General features: G+C 31.0%; 2 protein-coding genes and 1 pseudogene across 2 annotated transcripts; 1 reads left to right on the top strand and 2 right to left on the bottom strand.

Moving 5' to 3' along the window:
* Window positions 1-864: 864 nt before the first annotated feature.
* LOC129304476 (acyl-CoA--sterol O-acyltransferase 1-like) lies at window positions 865-2,130 on the top strand. The gene has a single exon (XM_054944151.1). The coding sequence runs from the start codon at window positions 966-968 to the stop codon at window positions 2,061-2,063; it is 1,098 nt and encodes a 365-aa protein (XP_054800126.1). The 5' UTR covers window positions 865-965; the 3' UTR covers window positions 2,064-2,130.
* Window positions 2,131-3,536: 1,406 nt separating this feature from the next.
* On the bottom strand, window positions 3,537-8,045 carry LOC129306108 (fumarylacetoacetase). Its single transcript, XM_054946474.1, has 14 exons — window positions 7,772-8,045; window positions 7,335-7,413; window positions 7,054-7,112; window positions 6,837-6,961; window positions 6,655-6,729; window positions 6,243-6,318; window positions 6,005-6,104; window positions 5,858-5,917; window positions 5,606-5,676; window positions 5,429-5,491; window positions 5,239-5,303; window positions 4,751-4,847; window positions 4,488-4,613; window positions 3,537-3,760 (listed from the first exon to the last, which is right to left on the bottom strand). The coding sequence occupies exons 1-14, from the start codon at window positions 7,973-7,975 to the stop codon at window positions 3,698-3,700; spliced, it is 1,263 nt and encodes a 420-aa protein (XP_054802449.1). The 5' UTR covers window positions 7,976-8,045; the 3' UTR covers window positions 3,537-3,697.
* Window positions 8,046-18,516: 10,471 nt separating this feature from the next.
* Window positions 18,517-21,109, bottom strand: LOC129306591 (mavicyanin-like; annotated as a pseudogene).
* Window positions 21,110-21,203: the final 94 nt, after the last annotated feature.

The following is a 21,203-nucleotide window of genomic DNA, read 5'->3' on the forward strand; positions in this document are numbered from 1 at the left end:
AATTTATTAAATTTTAAGACAAAATTAATGAGTTTTAATATTTTTCTTAATACTGATAAAATATATTAAAAATAACTTATAAATAGAATCAGGAGAGTATATTACATTCCCCAAGTATATGGAATCACAAGGTTTGAATGGGAGGCTATCCTTTTTAAAACTAACTAAAAGAACATAAATCAGCTAAGCGACATCGAATTTTTGTATTTTAAAAAAACAGGAAAAGAGGCCAAAAATTTGAAGGGGGCTCAAATCAACAAATAAAGCCCAGAAGAGGACGTGCGGCGGAGAGCTTGCGTGTCGATGGCAAAGAGGGCTAAAATATCTCGTTGAATGGGAGAAGTCGGACAAAATCAGAGAGCTTATAAAATGTTTACTTAATACAAAAATAATCCTAATAAATACACGGATATATACAAATCTATATAAAATAAATCTTAATTAATAATAGATTAATTGCCATGCCTTTAAAGCATAATTTTTATTTAGTTAGTCTTGTAACGTAATTTTAGAATTGTTTGGTCCTAATTATACACTAAAAGTCTCCCAATAATTAAAATGCTCAAGAACTACGGCTTCATATTTTTTTTATTAATATTGCTTATAAATAGCAATTCAATTCAAACTATAATCGGATACTAAATGTCAACATTTTTTCAAAAATTTTTAATTCATCAAGTTGGGAGACTAGCCTTCTCTGCCAGGGGCAGGCCCTTCATCATTGTACGGACGGAAGCTACATCGATATTTAAATTGTAGTTGAAAAAAAGAAACGAATGAATCAGAAATTCAGAATCCACGTGATCCGCGAGAAAATAAAAGGGAGGAAATAGGAAGTACGACGAAAGACGTGTAAATCAGATCTCTGGATCTAAGTTAATGTTCATAGTTATTCACTTCACACATTTCTTCAACTATTCCTTTGACGAGAACTCTCAAGATCTCTAAAAGATCAAGAAACAATAATGGAGGTTGAAGGTGAGATCAACAACTTCATCATCGTATGGACTGTAGCTGCAGCATCATTGTGTTACTGTCACACAATTGGGAAGCTCATTCCCAAAGGCACACTTAGACTCATCTTCCTCCTTCCTGTAATTCTTCTCTTTCTTCTTCTTCCTCTCAGACTTACCTCCATTATTCTCGGAGGTCCCTCTGCTTTCTTCCTCTCTTGGCTCTCAACTTTCAAGCTTTTTCTTTTCGCTTTTGGTAAAGGTCCTCTTTCACCAACCCCACCACTTTCACAGCTTTCTCTCTCACATTTCATCCCTCTTGCTTGCCTCCCTATTAGGTTTCATCAGTTTCAGATCAAACCTAAAAAGTCTCATAAATCCAAGTCTCTGGTTTTGAGGATGAAGCTTCTGGTTTTGCTCACTTCTAAGCCCGTCGTTGAAAACAAAGAACGTATGAATCAAAAGCTCGCTTTGTTTTTGTATAGTATTTACATGTATATAGCATTGGAGATCATTTTGAATGCCGTCTCAGTGCTTATTACTCGAATGTTGTTTCTTGGGGCTGAGTTGGATCCACCGTTCGACGAGCCGTACATGGCCACCTCGCTGCAAGACTTCTGGGGAAGAAGATGGAACACAACGGTGAACCGTATTCTACACCCCACCGTGTACGATCCTGTCCTGGGGACGTGTAGCCTCGTGATTGGGAGAAGGTGGGCTCCGTTGCCAGCCATAGTTGCGACTTTCATGGTGTCTGGGTTGATGCATGAGCTGATATTTTATTACATCAAGCGGGAGAAGCGCACGTGGGAGGCTTGGGAGCCCACGTGGGAAGCGACATGGTTCTTCCTGCTTCATGGGGTGTGTTTGGCCGTTGAGGTGGCCATCAAGAAAGCAACGAGGGAGAAGTGGCGGTTGCCGGCGGCGGTGTCGGGGTTGATGGCGGCGGCTTTTGTGATGGCGACGGGGTTGTGGTTGTTTGTGCCGTCGCTTGATAGGTGTCGTGTGGATGTGAAGGCGTGGAGAGAGTGTGCTGCTTTCATAGAGTTCGTCAAGAATGCCTGTGGCTTCTTAAGATTCTCATGTTTTTCGGTCATAATAAAAAGATAATAATTTGATCATTTTTTATGATGTGTCATGCTGTTTGGCTTTATTTTCCTGGAATTAGATTGGCTTAAATCCACTTTAAATATTAGTTATATGACAAAATCTCACTATTTAATTAAATCAATGGATATGTTGTTGAATCACATGAGAACTATTCTTCAAATATTACAAATATCAATTGATATTTACAAATTTTATTCTAATATTCACAATTTTTTTAAATCATAAAAATTCAATAATAATTCACAAATTTGTAAATATTTGTTTTGAAGGTTGAGATTTTTATTTCAATTAAAAATAATTTGGTCTTAATTTATTAATCATAGAAAAGTCCTTACTTACTTCCTAGAGACTTTAAAAAAATTTTAGCATTTCAACATACCAAAATGTCATTTGAATAATTTAAAGAAATTTTAATGTGATTTTCTTATAAATATAACATTTCACCGTTTGATTATCATCTACATTAAATATTTTTCTCATTCGGATTTGATAAAAATAAAATAGACTTACTATGGGTAGAAATTTAAAGTACGGATACTAGAATCAATCCCAGAAATTTTCATGAAATCAGTCATGTGGGGTATCGCGTGTGAGAATCTATATCTCAGTTTATTAGGGGAGCTTAAACTTAAATACGTGTTGTCGGTAGTTCACTTTCTAGCACACGTACGTGAGCCATAACTATCATGGAGCTTACTTCTAAGCCTAGTGATAATTTTTCCACAAAAAAGTCATAAATATTAATTTAAATAATTACAAATTCAAAGTTCAAATTATAGATGGAAAATCTAAGCTTTAAATATAACTTTCATTTTACAACCAAGATTCTTATAATTATCTAAATTTACATTTATAACTTATTTTTCAAGAAAATATTATTGAAAACTTCACTATTGTTAATTTTACCTGTCATTCTTCCTAAACAGCTTCCAAGGAATCTTCCCCACAATATAGTCACCACGCAAAGCTACCATGCTGACTTTGGGAGGATTACATTTGGGCATTTTATCAGAAAATTATTGAATTTGAAGACATCCATTTACAATTATCTTTGTTTTTTTAAACAAATTTAAATGTGATCGGTTATGATATTGAACACATCTATTTATAATAATATGTTAGTTCGATATATTAATAGCCTTTTTTTTGTTTGTGTTTTTGAGTGTCAATAATTTTCTTGTACAAGCCCCATGTTAGTCTGCCCTTAGTTTTTCTCCTCCTAACGTGTATCTTTTTTAGACTTGACTGTCATTCTACCAACTGTTTAATTTCTAGGACTTTTTCTATATACAAACACTAAAAAGGAGGAAGGAGGAGGAGGAGGAGGAGGAGAGGAGTTCCACCAAGACCCAACTTGATAAAGTCCTTGTATGAGATATTTTCGGAAAATTATGTTGTGATTGATACCATACTGTGACGCGTACAGTAGTACGCTTACTCCCCACCCTAAGAAAAATGAAAAAAGCATGCTCCTAAAAAAAGCCAACTTTTATTAAATTGTCTCCGTCCATCACATTAAATTGTACCAAAAGTACAAAAGAAGCGAAGCAATGACGAGGACTACCCATCTCCTTGATTGTACAGCAACAACAACAACAGTCTTACCCAAGTGGAGAAAAAGAATAAGACTGTCCTCAAGGGGGTGATGGAGCAACCTTGCCAAAGCAGGTCCCAAACCCAACTTTGTAGCCGTTCCCCTGCAAAACAAATATTTTCACGGCTAATCTCAAGAATCCTGTGTCATACTAGAAATAGAATGATAAGATCATAAGCAGATGAAACATTACGTGCGATGCATCAAACATTTCAGCACAGAAAGTTGGATCAACTAGAATTTTAACATTGCCATGTGATTTGATTCAAATGGTACTTCCACTAGCCACAAGTAGCAAGAAGTCTTAATGCAAGTGGTTTCAATTTCTATCCTGTCTTTTTATCCAATACCTTACTCCCAATCCCTTGCAGACTCCTTGAAACCGGAAAAATATTTAATTATAAACTTCCCCAGGATATCACTGTTAAAGATTTGAAGTCATATAATGATTAGCTAGCAAAGGATCTCAAGACAAGGTTGAATGACTTTTAAACTACGCAAAACACAGAATTAGATTTGCAACATGAGGAACTGTCAATAATAAAGTTCTTCTCCGTAAAAGATGCTAAGCAGTAATTGAAGACTCAGCTCTAAAAATTAGCTCTCTAGAGTAAGCTGAGCACAAGCAGCTGTAAACGAAATGCTCACAAGAATTTAGTCACAAGATCTGAAGCAATAAAAAATATATTAGCAGTCATTTAGCTATATGTTAAGCTATCATAGTCTCTGTTGGCCACAGAGGATGTGCTGGTGCATGAGCTTGAAACTAATTCATGCACGTATTCAAGAGAGAAAAACAAGCATGATTTAAGTAATTAATTGATTGTAACCTGGCAATATCCAGTAAATATGACTTCATCTCCATCTTCAAGGTATTTCCGAGTTGCCCCATTCAACGATAGTTCCTTTTGTCCATTCCAGGTTAACTCAAGCAAGCATCCAAGGGAATCAGGCTCCTGCAGTGAAAAAGGTGAATTTCAATAAAAAAAATATATACTTATTAAACAATGATGAGTAACTCCACTTAAGTGTAAATAAAAGCATGGATCAAGCAGTTAAAATTATTTTTTTTTTTTGGGTTAAAAAATCTTACAGGTCCACTAATTGTCCCTGTTCCAAGGAGATCCCCTGGCCTTAGGTTGCAGCCATTAACTGTATGGTGAGCAAGCTGCTGAGTCAGTGTCCAGTATCTGCACAACAATAGAGACAGGTAGAATAAGAAGGCTGTATCGGTTAAAATATAAACATCATTAATAGCTTTTAAGGATGAACAATTCAAAAACAAGATACATGTCCATATGTTTGACCCAGGTTAGAAACTCATGTCAAACAGGATGTAGTGTTTTATTTCACATGGGTTATAGATATTGTTCTCATGACATGGTGTCCATATCTTTGTCAATACCCATGCTTCTTGGGAAATGGGTAAGCATTGTCATGAACACTAAGAAACAGGGACAACTTATATTTTGTTGTGTCTTGGTATTCAACACATTCCAGACTTTATATTACAATCACATCACAATCAGCCATTGAAATAGACTTCAAGGCTAGTTGATAAAAATAACTAAAACTCCTTACAAGTGCTTCAAATTACTCCGTGTCACCAATGATAAGTCCTCGTGCTCAGCTGGTTTAATTCGAACCTTGCAGCAAGAAAGAAGTTTTAATCATTCAGGAAAAAGATAGAACATTATAATACTGGCATACAAATGTAAAGAAGACTATTCGATGCATATGTAAAAAGGTGCCAACCATATATCAGTTTTACCTCCAATGAAATATCGTAGTTTTTGGACACTTTTTCAGCCAAATATGGCAGTGGAGGAGGATCCTGCATTACACGGATAGATCAGATAGGATGCACAATTTTTTGTCAAACTTAGATGCAAGATGGCCAATGGCAAAACGACTACAATACTAGTCTCCAAAGAAGGGATCCAGATACCTGTTTTGGGGCATCAGTAGCAAAAGGTTCTAATGCTTCTAAGGTCACAATCCAAGGTGATATCGTGGTACCTAATTAATTAGGCATCAAAATGTAAGGCTGCTTCCCAAATGAGCAACTTAAACCTAATAGTTTTTCACTAATATACAATATGCAATCACCCATGTTATAACATGTACAGCAAAACAATGCTGAGATCTAACTTTTCCAATAGGGATTAAAAGTATGAATCAAGTACTCTAAATTCCTTACCAAAGTTCTTGCCAAGAAAAGGGCCAAGAGGAATGTATTCCCATCCCTGAATATCTCGAGCTGCCAAGACCAGTTTAATAAACATTAAGAAAAACAACAGAGAGAGGAGGAATTTGAACCAAAAAAAATTTCAAATTGGATAATTACCACTCCAGTCATTCATCAGAACAAGTCCAAAGATATGATCAGCAGCCTCATTAATATCCACAGGTTTTCCCAGTTCATTTCCAGGTCCAATAACAGAAGCCTGTAAAATATTAGAGTATCCGTTACCAAAAGTTGTCAACGCAAAAGATGTGAACTATGAGTTTTCAATTTTAAAATGGAATTTTATGTATCACTGAGTCAAATGGCCAATTATGATCTGCACAAAGAAACGACTAACCATTTCTAACTCGAAGTCCAGCTTTAACGAAGGACCAAAATAAGGTGTGGAGCCACCAATTGGATGACCCTGACCTCTAAAGCAGCATAATATAGCATAAGATTGTGAGGTAGAAAGCATAGCAACAGAACTCATAGTACTTAGGACCATAACCTAGTAATGTAGATGTAGTTGATTTGATTTCACTTATAATGCATAAGACATAAGAATCTGATACGAATTTTACACATTACACATCCACGTAGGCATGAATTAAAAAGGCTCATGCATAAAAGGGAAAAAACTACGATTCAATATATCTCCATAGGTTCATCACCAACAAGACTCACAAGAAACAGATAGATTTTGAAAGATGCTTAAGCAAATGAACTCAATAACAGCAACGGTTCATAGTTAGCTATAAACTTCTAACCTTGGCCTGACAATATCAGTTCCAGAAATAACAACAGAAGAAGCTCGCCCATGATAGGCAACAGGCAAGTGGTACCTATGACATAAGAGGCACTTTATAAGTTAAGCCTGAAATTTACTCTTTTTTTTTTTTGTTTCAAGTAATATTCAGTCCAGATTGTAAAACCTTTCAAATCAACATACCAGTTTTCAAGAACAGGATTCTGTGGCCCACGAAAGATTATCCCACAATTTTTAGTATGATGAAGTGAACAAAAGAAGTCAGTATAGTCCCCAATGGCAATAGGAAGAAGCAATTCTACCCTGTTCTGCATATGTAGTGAAAGCAAAGTTAACTAGGGGAAAAATGATAATGCATTACCAGGTAAACCAATTAAACGAGAGTATTAATGTGCAATACCATTGGCACGAGGGATTTCTGCCTCAAAGCTGCATTGTCCCTCAGGGCCGGTTCATTAGCTACGTCAAACAACACCAGTTTAGCCAAACTAATCTAATCGACCACAAAAAGTCATCCTACTCAGTACAAATTGCACAGTTGTTGCGGATAAAGGGGCCAGAACTGCAGCCCATACAAAATTAAACTTGAAATATACATAGATGTTTAGTTATTTACAATTTCTGAGCTAATAATTTATTTAAGAGGTGAGCATTTAGTAAGAACATGAAGTTGGGTTCAACCTGATAAGAGTTTTTGAAGTGTAGCACGAGCTTCCTTCCAGGCTGGCCGTCCCAGGGATACAAACTTATTCAGATTAGGCTATAACCAGAGAAAAATGAAATCAATTAGTATAAAACCCTATCAGGAAGACAAAAGATGACACTGCCTTCAGAAACAGTAACAAATAATGTAGACAACTACTTAAAATGAAATGCCATGCTCAGAAATTATCTCTAATTGGTAACATCTAAGTGCAAAGAATGTGTCAATCATGATAATTCGATATTGGCAATCACTTTCCGCCTATTTCTTAGGGGGAAAACTAGCAAAACAACCCGAACCAATGAAGGTTTTAGAAGTAACCCAAGCGCATCTTAGAATTTTAATTCCTGACCATCATCATGATAGAAACTAACAAAAACAAAGAGTGCGAGTGAGAGACAGATGAATGAGGAACCTGGAGGAAGCAATCGGAGTTCTTGAGGAGAGGACCGTCAAAAAGACCGGCAGAGGAAAGCTCAGAGAGGTCCAAAACGTAGTCGCCGATGGCGACTCCGGGTCGAGGAGACGAACCGGGCTCGGGCTTGAAGACGCCATAGGGAAGATTTTGTATAGGAAAGTGAGAGTCAGAGTGAACTTCGACGAAAGATTGCAGAGCCATTGCTGGACCGAAACGGCGTCGTAGCCGGTGGTGGTGGTCGATGAAGAAGAAGAAGAAGAAGAAGAAGACAGTGAAGTAGGAAGAGGGTCTGGCTATTTATCTTCCACGCTCTTTTCTTCTATTGACTCTGTCTTTACGTGTACAATAATAAACAATTAATTAAATAAAATTTATTTAGTATAATTTCTCAAAAAATTGATCTCTTCCCTTAAGTCCTTCAATTCAGTCTCTCAAAAAAAAAATTAGTAATAAGATTGGGTTGTAAATTGAAATCAAATCATATTAAATGACTAACACTTGAGGGCTTAAGGGCTGAGCTGCAAGAAGTTAACTAATTTTTAAAAATATTTTTGAATTTGAATTGGAGGGCAATTCAAACCCTTTTTTGTGCGGCAAAGGACGTGATTTAATGAATATATAAACAAATTTGGCGGTTGAGTTTGGGGTTGATGAATTTTGGGAGGAGGTGCGGTTAGATATAGATAAGCCACCACCTACCCTTCCACAAGAGGCCAGGGCCCACTTTGACTAGGTAGATAGTGATGGTGTTGCATCTTGCTGGGTTCGCCGTGAATTCCTGAATTATACAAAACTCAGATAAAATATTTGGGAGAATTTTAAATGAGGTCCAGAAATGTGATATAATTACTAATGAGTCTTAAAAAATTATAAAATTTTAGTTCAATTTAAAGAAATAAAAGTAAAAATAATTCTGACTATAAAAAAATTAAATACTCTTCATTTATCATGTAGAATCATTAATTGTTAATGTTCTTACATCTCTTATTAATTTATCAATATTATTTATAAATTACATTCGTTTGTTAGTAATATTAATTATTAATTTACCAACATCATTTGTAAATTGCAAAACTTGTCAATAATTTATAATTGATGTTAATAAATTAATAAATAAAGTTAGCAATTTAATAATTGATATCGCTGCTTATGATTAACAAATAATATTAAGTTTTATATAATTATTGACATGTTAATTTATATAATTTACAATTCATATTAATAAATTGACAAATGAAGTGAGGAAATTAATAATTAGTAATTCTGTAAAACAAGTAAAGGGTACATTAATATTTTCATAATTAAAAGTATTTTCACTTTTATTCCCTCAAACTAAACTAAAACTTCAAATTTTTTTGGAACCCAGTAATTATGTTACATTTCTTATTCTTATTTAAAATTCTCTTAAGTATTTATAGATGGGGTCAACATTATGTTATATATTGTCATGAAAGGAAGAGTTGTAGTGGGTGGGTCTAAAAAAAACAACGGGGGAGATCTGTATATAAGTTCAAATAAGGAAAACAACATTTTGAGTTATTTGGGACAAAATCTCATAGATGTTTAAAGTTTCTTAACATCAAAGGTAAGGGATCACACAATTTCTCCTCTTCCTCTTCAATTTATTTGTGGGAATACATTGTCGATGATGTTTGGTGGGATGACAGTGGAGAATCTGAATTTTTGATAGAATGTGGAAGTTGTTTTGAAAGATTGAGGTAAGTTTTAGTTTTATCTTGACTCGTTTAAGTTTTTAATCGACGGATTTTTTTTTTAAAAAAAGTGATTATTTAGACAAACTCTAGGTTATTAGAAGAGGAAGTTCGAATTTCTAAAGATTTAATGAAATTTTCAAGGAATTTTTTTTTGTTAGAACAGTTGGATTGTTGCTACGTTATGAAATTGATTCAACTAAAATTTTTGGATGATAATAGTGCTATATTTAAAATTTCAGAAGGCTTAAAATTGATTTGGTTTGTTGCATTGAACTCAATATTGTTACTCTTAAAATTAGAAAAAAAAAATTGATTGTAAATGAAACGATGGGACAACTGAATATAAATGGCGATGAATTGTGTTGTTGGGCTTGTAGGCCAATCTTGACCACATTGGAAGGTTTGAATTGGTGGATTTGGTTATATATTAAAAAACAAAAAACAAGAATTGTTGGATTTGACACTCATACCCTAATACTATTGGTTGTGGTTACCCTTTCTTTTTTAAAGAGTAGAGGCAGCTAGGGTTTTGTTTCTTCCCATTCTTATTTACAAACCATTATAAATAAATGAACCTAATGATGTTAATTAGATATGGCCTTAACTGGAATTGTGGATATTGGCATGAGTAGGGAAAAACAAGCGAGTTACATTGTGATGTTGAGACTGTGTATGTATGTACACACACTATCCTGGATGAGTTGTACTGTTGACATTGACTATATATGTTTCATCCTTTTATTATCACACAGTAATGGTGCATGGCTATAAATTATTAACCCATGGCCGGATGTTAGAAGGAGCGTACAATTAATTTTAACCCACCTCACCAAACCATTTACCTTTGGTCTAGTAACAAAATGTGTTGGGATAGGACTACAATGCTCATAAATTATAGCCCACTAGGCTTCAAAAGGTGTGGGCCTAATTTTACCTAAATCCTAAACTGCAAGTAGTATATGAGAAAGGGAAGAGTTGTATGATCATAAATTGGGACTTGATCCTTGAAGCCGATCAAGTTCGTTTTGACATTATTGAACATTTGTGATTTTAATCAAAATGGTTAAACAAGGCCGGTAATATTTTAGAAATACTCAAGTTTAATATTTTCCATATGATAGATTCAGTGATGTAAGGAAGGCAGTTGACTAGTGACCTCTTGTTCTCTTCAATGCAGACCACTACATTCCCCTTAGTACTTGGTACTTGTACATATTAGCTGGAGTTTGTTGTACAAATACCAAGTGTTTAGGAATCTATTTTTACTGCATAGGGTAAAATGGTAATTAATGTATTTATAAATACTCATGAATGTTTTGTTAATTGTGCTGAATGTTGCGAACTTCAATTGATAGTATAAATAACGTAGTATAATGGAATAGTATTTGTTGTGTTTAGTGAGAGGGGAAGCCCCTCCACTGCAGCAATAGATTAGTTTTATTTATGTTCGAGCTCCTCAAATATGGTCTTGAAAGTTCATGTGTTGACTATGGCAATAGATTGATTTTATTAAGATTTTAGTTAAAATTGAGTTAAGGGTGTTACAGATTGGGAACCTTCAAGTTAATATGTAATAATTTATAATTCTTTTTTCAAAATTTATAAATCCTCCTTTAAAATTTTTTAGCTCAACTATTGTATTTAAAGATTTATATATAAATGCATTTTTTACACTAGTTGAGTTGTAAATTAAAACTATGTGATAAATTATACGTTTTTCTTTAAAATCTATAAGTCTTTCTAGTTGAATTGCAAGTTTGGTTGGTTTATCTAATTATAGATGAATTTTTGGGATATTTTTAGTATGAGCAATTGAGGTTTTTTTTGGCTAAGGAATGAATTTGGTTAAAAATCTTAGGTGATAAGGCCCTTTTATCTAGAATTTCATATTAAATGAATTTGATTTGAGTTATTATTTTAAAGGAAAATATCATTAAAATCCCTTTAAATTATTTAAATAATATTTTGATCCTTTGAAATGCCATAATTCTCCTAAAATCCTTAAGAACTTTTCTATCATTAAGAAATTAATATAAAATACCAAATTACCCTTGATTAAAATAAAAATCTGAAGCCTTAGAATAGATACTTCGCATGCTTTTCTACTTTTGCTTCTTCTTCCCCTTCTTCTTTTTAATGTTTTTTTAGTTGCTTAAACTTTGCAACTTGCCAAAAGACAAAGATATAAGTGACCATTCTTCCTCTATTAGCTTGCATTGGGGTAAAATAAATTTCTTCTTCTCTTATGTTGATTTAGGTATTGATTTCTATGTGGGGTAAATTTCTTCTCCGATCCATGAAAATTGAAGTTGATGTGAGTAACCTTAAAGTTGAAGTTAAAGTTGATGTGCTTAAATGATTAGGATCTCCATTTCTCTACATGTGTAAGGATTGAATCATGTAGGTAGGAGTACGGACTCTGTATGAATAAATGTTAAATGATATTATTTTTAGTTGTGCTGTAAATACATAAACCAAAGTTGTTAATAATAAATACAAAGTTGTAAATATAAGAAAAATAATTGTTGTTGGATAAAACATAACATTTATATAATTATGATGTTTAGAAAATAGACATGTTGATGAACGGCTGTTTCATGGTTAAGGTCTAAATTTATCCTTGTGCTTATTTTTTAAAAGCACTAGACACCCTATACTCTTAAGTGGGGTAATTTTACCCTTAAACTATTTTTTTGAGAAGCAAAAAACCCTTTATTAATGAATTGTTAACTCTACCATTATATACTGACGTGGCATGTGCATAGGCTCATGTATAGTGTGACACGTAAGACTTTGACCATGTTCTTTAATACTAATTAGCCCCTGAACTATTTTTGTACGAGTGCTGAGCACCCTAAAGTCTTTTTTTAGGAGTGCTGGACTCCCTGAAATCTTGTTAAAATAAAATTTAATAAATATTATTAAAATATTGAGTATTTTAATATTTAATAATTTAAATATTATTATTTAAAACATTATGCCACCCATTTAATATTTTTAATATTTTATAATTTTGTATTAAAAATGAAGGGAATGAACCTCAAATTAATGAAGGAATTTTTTCTTTTATTTCTCTATTTTTTTCTTATTAATAACTTTTTTGTAGCATATTAATGGAATAAATGATATCTTTTAAATAAATATTTTTGTTGTCATTTTGTTGGTCTTGATTGTCATATTTCTGATTTTACTCCTAACACTACAATATACAGAGACTGCAATATACAGAGAGTATTAAATTTAAATAGTGCAATATTTTGAGAAAAATCGTTAGTTGGCAAAAAAGTTAAGGAACTTAATCAATATTAAAAATATAAGTAAGTTTCGACATGTATAAAAAGCGTAACAATTTGGGCATTGTCTCAGAAAAAAGATTAAAAATTGATATATAAAAAATGAGAAGTCATCTATAAATTTAAAAAATGCTAATTTGCATTGTTAATATTTAAAAAGTAATTTATAAATTTTGAATGAAAATTTATAAATAATAATATTTAAATTATTAAATGTAAAAGTATTTAATATTTTGGCAGTATTTGTTCAATTTTAATTTATTTTAATAAAATTTTAAGGTACCAATGCTCTTAAAAAAACTTTAGATTACTCAGTGCTTTTGAAAAAATAGTTCAGAGGTAAATTGGCACCAAAAAACATGATTACAGTCTTACCTGTCACTATGCATGGCCTCATAAACATGTCACATCAGCATAAAATGACAGAGTCAACAATTCATTAATAGACAGGTTTTTTGCTCCTCGAAAAAATAGTTCAAGGGTAAAATTACCCCACTTAAGAGTATAAAGTGCCTAACGCTCCTAAAACATAAGTATAGAGATAAAATTAGACCTTAACACCTATTTCATTATTTCAGGGTGATATGAGAAATAACTTCTTCTTCTGCTTCTAGTTTTAGAAAAGAACTGTTTTGTTATTGCCACATAAGGGGATAATTTTTAAAAAATATAAAAGTAAAATACAATATGATAGGGGAGTGTGAGTGTAGAACTAATAAGAGAGAGAATGATATTTGAAGAATTGAAAATAACGATATCATCTTATTTTGACATTGACACTAATTTTAGTGACATAAAATACACTGTGAGCTTTGATGAAAGGATCCTCAAAGACCTTGTTGATGACTGTGGAATTACTATTCTATTTGAGTATAATGTTGGAAGCAGTTATATGTATATAGGTTGTAAAGAAAATGACGGTAGAAAAACAACAATTGAAGAAGCACCAATGTAAGTTACTATATTAATTTCTCTAAAGAGTTATCATTTGCTATAGAATACTTATTATTTTAGTAACTAAAGTTATGATTGTCAGTATAAATGTAAATGACACGTGAAGTTAGATAGATTGTAAATGTAGGATGAAGCAATTCTTCTCACTTTTAGATCCAAACTCTCATTCTCCTATCGTACAAGATCATGATTTTGAAAGTTGTAAATCATGTATGTTGGGTAGTCTATCAAACCTATGTAACTGTCAATAAAACCTTAGATAGTTATCACTTATTAAAGTTTTCTTATCATTTAAATTAATGAAAGTTGTTATTTTTTTAATTAATGTGGAAAATCATTTTTACTAATTTAGTCAATTTTGTAGGGTATTGATAAACTATAATTCCTTATTGCATTGTTGAAACTTTAAGAAAAACAGTTGTGAATATTAGAATAGAACTTATGAATAGCTATTAATATTTGTAACATTTGAAGAATATCAAAATTTTAAATGTAAACTTGCGAATTATTGTTGAATTCTTACAATTTTAGGAAGAAAAATTCTTAATATTAGAATAAAACTTATAAATGACAATTGATATTTGCATCACTTAAGAATATCAAGATTTTAAATGTAAACTTGTGAATTGCTGTTGAATTTTTGCAAATTTAAGAAGAAAAGTTATAAATCTTAAAACAAAACTTATGAATATCAATTAATATTTGTAACACTTGAGGAATATTAAGATTTAAATGTGAACTTACTAATTGCTGTTTAATGTTTGAGACTTTAGAAAGAAAAGTTAAAAATCTTAAAACAAAACTTGTGACTCAAGGTACAGAGTATCTGCCTTGAGGTTTGGGATTTTTATTTCAATAAAAGATAATTTGATCTTTTACATTAATTCCTTAATAACAAAAAAGTCTCTAAAGATTTCAAGAGAATTGTGACATTTTGAGGGATCAAAATGTTATTTACATAATTCAAAGAAATTTTATTATCATTTTCTCTACTTTAAATTCAAGTTTCTTACTCTAAACGTGAATATTGATATAGATGCTCTTCATAATCACATTAAATAAGGATTAAAGACTACCTTTCCTAGATGACTAAGTTTTATTAGATTAATAACATCCATTGCTAACTTTTTAATATTGGGTTTTCAAAGTTTTTGAAGGAATTTCTACTTATAATTCTGATCTTTTACACTAAATCAAATGAGTGTAAATTAGATATAGAAAGAAAAATACAATGACTATCAAATAAGGCACATTTCACGCCCAATCTCATCGTTCTATCACATCATATTTGGATGCATAATTATCCTCCATCCAATAAAAATTGTAAGACATTTTATTTCAAATATTATATTAAATAAGACCAGAGAAGTATATTTAAAATGAGAATAAAATGAAAACTTGCACATAGTTAAAGGATTAAAGAAATAATTTAGCCAATTTTTTAAAACAGAAGAGGGATATGGGGGTAACATAGTCTGAGATAACAAATTTTTCTATATATTTGGTATTATCATAAGGTAACATATCATAAAATAGTTTATGTGAGAATAAAATAAGTTATCATTCAACCTATTAAATACATGGGCAATGATTTTTTTTAAAAAAAATAAGTTTAGATTATATTTCAAATTGCAGGAGGTGAGAAATTTTAAAAAATATTGATATTTTTTATTATGTGTGCCGGTAACACAAAACAAAATAGAGGTTGTTCCTTAAATTTAAAAAAAGAGTAAGTGTACATAAGACCCACAATAAAGAATAATGGGCGTGGGACATATCATTAAAAAAATGTGGGGTGAATATAAACCCATAATTTAATTAATAAAATTTATTTAGAAGTGGAGAAATTTTTTTGTTATATATAGTTGAATTTGTAAATTTTAAAATTTAAACAAGGTGTAAAAAATAATAAGTTTTCATATTTTAAAAGATCATATAAGATCCACAATAAAAATTAGAGGTGGCTGTAAGATTCTCAGTAAAAAATAATATACATGCTCCATCCGTTCAAAATATAAGATATTTTTTGAGAATTGAATGTTTAAAAATAAGTATTTTTGATATTTGAGGTATAATCATTCCCTTTTTTAAAAGTGCCCCTATTGATAAATGATTTTATATTTATTGTAGGGTATTTAATAGGGGTAAATATAAAAAAATAGGGTTAGTTTGAAAGTAAATAATTAATTTATTAGGAATAAGGTTTGATTAAAAATAATTTTTATTTTTTAATAGAGGGAGTAGATCGTGCGCGGTGCACACGTATGTAATAAAAAAAAAAGGGGTAGAAGTATATTTTTGCGCTTTAAAGTATGCTTTAAGGAACATCCAGCACCCTAAACTATTGGTCAAAATAATTTGATCCTTAAATAATTAAAATGTAACATTTTTACCTTTACTGTTAAATTTCCCAACAGTTAATGCTGAAGTTTAATTAGCATTTTCTAACAGTAGATGTGGGTAATTTAACAAAGAATGCTGGGTGTGGGGTGCTTTCCGGAGAATACTTCATGGGTAAAAATACACATTATTAATTAAAAAACTTATTTGATAAAGTATAAAAAGTACATAGTAACTGGATGAGTTATTTCGAAATTAATTCACGCAAAAATAATAAATAAATAAAATAATTTATTACTTTAAAATTTTATATGTATAAAATAATAAATTATAGAATAAAAGATACAGGTAAGTGTTTAAAAATAATTTACAATTATTTTATTAAAATTTTACATTTTAAATAAAAATAAGAATTAGTTATTTTATTATATTGAATTCATTTTGCATTAATTAACTAAGAAAATTCATATTTTATTAAGTTTTTTCACATACTACATTTTAAAATTTTTTAGAAAATTATATATTCAAGTTTAAAATGATTATTAAATAATTTTTATAATTATTAGATTTAAAAAATGAATAAAAATTTAAAAGCATATATCATTTAAATGTTTTGGGGTAATATGAATAATTTTTAGATAATATTTATATTTAAAAATTATTTTAATTCAACATTATGATTTAATTGTCAACTAATGATTGGGTGGATGGAAATAAAAATTTAAAAGTTAAAGTATATTTAATCCTTTAACTTTACAAATATTTTACTTTAGTCCTTTAACTTTATAAGATACCTTTTAATTCTTTAACATTAATGCTGTTCGTTTTATCTCAATAAATTTTTACATTAAATTTTTAAATATTAAAATATTAAGTTTAATTTCTTTAAAATAACAATGATTGAAACAAAAAAGAATCATTTGAAATTAATAATATTAAGGTTAAAGGATTAAAAAAATCCTTTACAAATTAAAACATTAAATTAAAATTTTTATAAATTTAAAAAATTAAAAGTATACTTTAGCCAAACTTAAAAATAAAAAAATTGCTTGTATTTGTATATATTGATTTTAGAGATGTTTGTATAGATTTTAAAAATAAAAAAAAAGTATATACATTAAGATAAAATAGAGAGAGGACAATATACTTTACTTTAAATTTTAAGTATTTTAAAATCATTTTTAAATTTTTATAATTTTTATTTTATCTTTTATAACTAAAAGATTCTCATGCATCACCTAGGATTAAATATCGTATATATGTTTGTATGTTAAAATGTTACGCTTTGTATATCATGTGGTTTTCTAATAGAAAAATAAATGTGCGATCCATGGTAAAAAATTTAATAGCAAATATAAGATTTATATAAAAATGATCTGATGAAATATATTATTTGTTGCTCATATTTTGTATAGATATAAACATAATAAATTTTACACTAAAATACAAAGTTAAATAACAAATTATAATACAGAACATTTTATTTTTTAAATTTTAATTTATATGAGAATAACATATATAGAAATAATATTTTTTTATATTTTTAACATACAGGTAACAAATTTTTATATATAATTGTTTAGGATTTACATTCTTTAAAATATCTAGAAATTTTTTAAAGTTTGCTTCTTTTTTTAACAAAGAAATTTTTTTATATTTTACAAAAAAATAAAATGAAAAAAATATAAAGAATTTTTTTTTATGATATGTCTATATGGACAATGTTACTTTCTTTAGAATTTAAATTTATATATATTTTCATTATAATAATAGACATATCACAAAAAATAAACACTTTTTTAACACTCACATTTCCTACCAAAGGAAGCTATAAATTATGTTATACTTCTTTCATTTTCAACTGGAATTATTTTAAATTTCCTTATAAGCAATTGATCTACCGAATTTTGTGAAGAGCTGTTTACATGTAACACGTATGTACTTCCAAAAACAAAAAAAAAAAAAAACAAAAGAAAAACCAATATCAAATAGCTTCGTTCGTGGAGGATATAATAGATATGTCATATTTGCCGAGGATATACACCCACTCCACCCCATGATTTCAATAGGAATCTTTTGAACTTTAAAGGTGGACCCAAAAGAACCCAAAAGAAAAAGTCTCGTGAAAATTTGTACTAATTATGTTTTAGCCTTTTTTTACCTGTCCAATAAGTGCCTGAGAAGAAAAAAAAAAAAACATTACACACACATACACATACATTTTTTGGTTTATCATTCATACACTGATTTCTTACCTTTCAATGAATTGATTTATTGATTTCAAATATAAACAATTACATATAAACAAACGGACATAGGTATTGTGTCGTATTTAATTATTCAATATGCAAACTGATGCTTGCTTATCACGTCTACTTTACTACTATCTATTGATGCAAACAAGTGATTTCATCAGTATTCAAGAGGAAATACACGAATCTGCAAACAGTAATAATCTGACATTTAGCAATTTTCCAACAACCCAGATAGTCATAAAAAGCAAAGGCCAAAATCCTCAGTCTAATAAGACGCTGCCACATATACAAACTCCACCTTCTCAAAATTACTTACTTTCAGCCCTCAATAGATTGTTCTAGAAGCAGCAATCGCATCAATATGTGAAATAAAGGGGCTTTGCAAAAATCAATAAGCGAAGCCCATAGTAACATAAAGCATCGGAACAAGCAGCATCAGAAGAGAGCTCGTACGGTAATGGGCTGATCCAGAAGGTGAAGAGGGCCCATCCGCCACAGCTTTGTTGGGGACAGTGGAAATAGTCGCCATGGAGGAATTGTCTATGGTTCTTGGGAGAACGTGAACATGGAGCTTCAGGCCGTTCTTGCAGTTCTCGGCATCCGTGCTTGCGAAGTACCTTATTCCTTCCTTTTCAAGCGGGATAGTGTGCAAACCGTCCGTGTACATCTTGATAGGTTTGTCAAATCGCACGATTCATATTCTTCCTTGCTATGCAGCTCAGCCACTAAACCCTGCGCCACAGAGTAGGTGAGCCCTGCCCATAAGGCAATCACCCGCAGGCAACAGAATGTCCTCGTCATTCACATTTTTCGAGAAAATATTCAACATAAAAAATTATATAATCAGAATATTAAAACTACTCCTAAATTGTACATTTAATTATAACAAAGCTGCCATGCCATTGCAGATATAAGAAGAGGTTGTGACATTCTTTTCCTTATTGGAGCTACTCTGTCTTAAGTGGTTTGCTGTTATGTTCCAACTTTCAAGCTTCAAAACACAGGCTCGAGAGCTGCAATCCAAAAAAATGATATTCTTTCATTTATTATTTTACTTTTTAAATTTTCTGTTAATTTTTTATATAAAAAAAGAAGATTAAAGTTTCAAGTTTCATCTAGTGGAGACTTTGCCAATAGTTGATCGCTCTTTCCAAGAAAGGAAGGGAAGCAGAAAACAGAGAAGTTTATATGTAATATATATATATATATATATATATATAAAAAGGAAAATAACGTTTAAACATATTTACATTATAAATATTTTTTAGGTGTTAAATATAGAAATAATGATCAAATTTTACGAATTCATAATAAAAAAGTTTATACTAATTTTTGAGAAAGTCAATTTATAAATTATTCACAGCTATATTTATTAAACAAAAAATAAATTCTCTAAATTCTATTATAAATTTCTTAATTTTGATAATAACTCTAAATTTTTCAGATATTTTGATATACTTTTTAAGAGGTTTGAGTTATTAATTGTATTTCCCCTCGGGAAAATACAGAGGCCGTGCGTTGTCTGATTGAAGCTTGATGTGTAATCTGAATGAATTTGATTCCCAAAGAAAAAAGTACTTGTAATAAATAAAGAAAAAAGTACTAGTTAAAAGTAAGTTAATATTCTAATTCTAATCCTCTAAAATTGGAAATGGTTGTTGTGGGCTAACAGTCTCATTGAAACTAGCATCCATGGATTACACTCGTCAATCTTTCTGGCGCAAACAAGCCAATAAGGATTTAAAGCCAGTTTTTCTGTAGAGCCAAAGAACCATGCACAAATTGAAAAGTGGCGATTTAAGTCACAAAAATACAAAATAGAAAAATGGCGATTAGGAATTGGACAGAGTCAGAAACTCCTAAAAACAATGGAACATCAGAGAAATGAATTGCTAAACTCTTGTTTCCTGAAGATCATGAAGAGAAACTGAACGATAAAACCATCGCAGTGAATCCACAACAAATTCACATTCCGAGGCCAAAAATTTGATAAAAGAGGACGACGTTATTTACCTTATTGAAGACCAACGAAAGATTATGTACCAAAGCCAGAAACTAAGCAAGAATTGAATTGAAGAATCTCCTTATAACAAATGACACAGGAAAATGATAGATGAATAGATAACTAGAGTAGATTTACGAAATTATCACAGTAACCTGTTGATAACATAAAAATATGCAGCACTGAAGCCTGAAAATCAGTAGTGGTTGAATTGAAGAATCTCCTAACAACAACTGACAGAAGAAATTAAAGGAATCGATGAATAGATAACTAGAGGAGATTTACGAAATTCTCGCTTTAATTTGTTAAGTTATGTAGTAATAAAGCCCGAAAATCAGTAACAGTTGAATTGAAGAATCTACTTATAACAAATGACACAGAAAGGAAAGAATCGGTGAATAAAAAGATAACTAGAATGAATTAAGAAAATCTCACTTCGTTGATTAAAAAGAAACGAAACACTCACAGATTTCGTCGCCGACTCTGAATGTTTTACCGGAAGACCAGGAGGCGATGTCGGAAGATGGATCCCAGCCACGGTCTCCTCCGACGACATGGCGAACCTGAGCTCCAACAGGTTTGCCACCGAGGCTCGCCATAGCAGAGATAAGAGCCAGAACAACGATGATGCCTTGAAGCCTGACCATTTTTCACCTTCTCGAAAGCCTCAAAAGCGAAACGAAGGATCTCTCTGCACGCAGCTTGTTTGTGTGTGTGAGGACTGAGTGAGGAGAGTGGAGTGCGAGGGAAGAAAAATGCCTTTTTATTTGGTACCGTATGGCGTATTCGTCAACCGTCACTCGCAAATCCTACAGATATGAAATTGACTGGCAGGTGAATATCAGAATATGGCGCGCTCTCCTTCGCCCG

Source organism: Prosopis cineraria, unplaced genomic scaffold, assembly GCF_029017545.1.
Source record: "Prosopis cineraria cultivar Desert tree isolate PC_DT_omini unplaced genomic scaffold, ASM2901754v1 PC3, whole genome shotgun sequence".
NCBI classification, from domain to species: Eukaryota; Viridiplantae; Streptophyta; class Magnoliopsida; order Fabales; family Fabaceae; genus Prosopis; species Prosopis cineraria.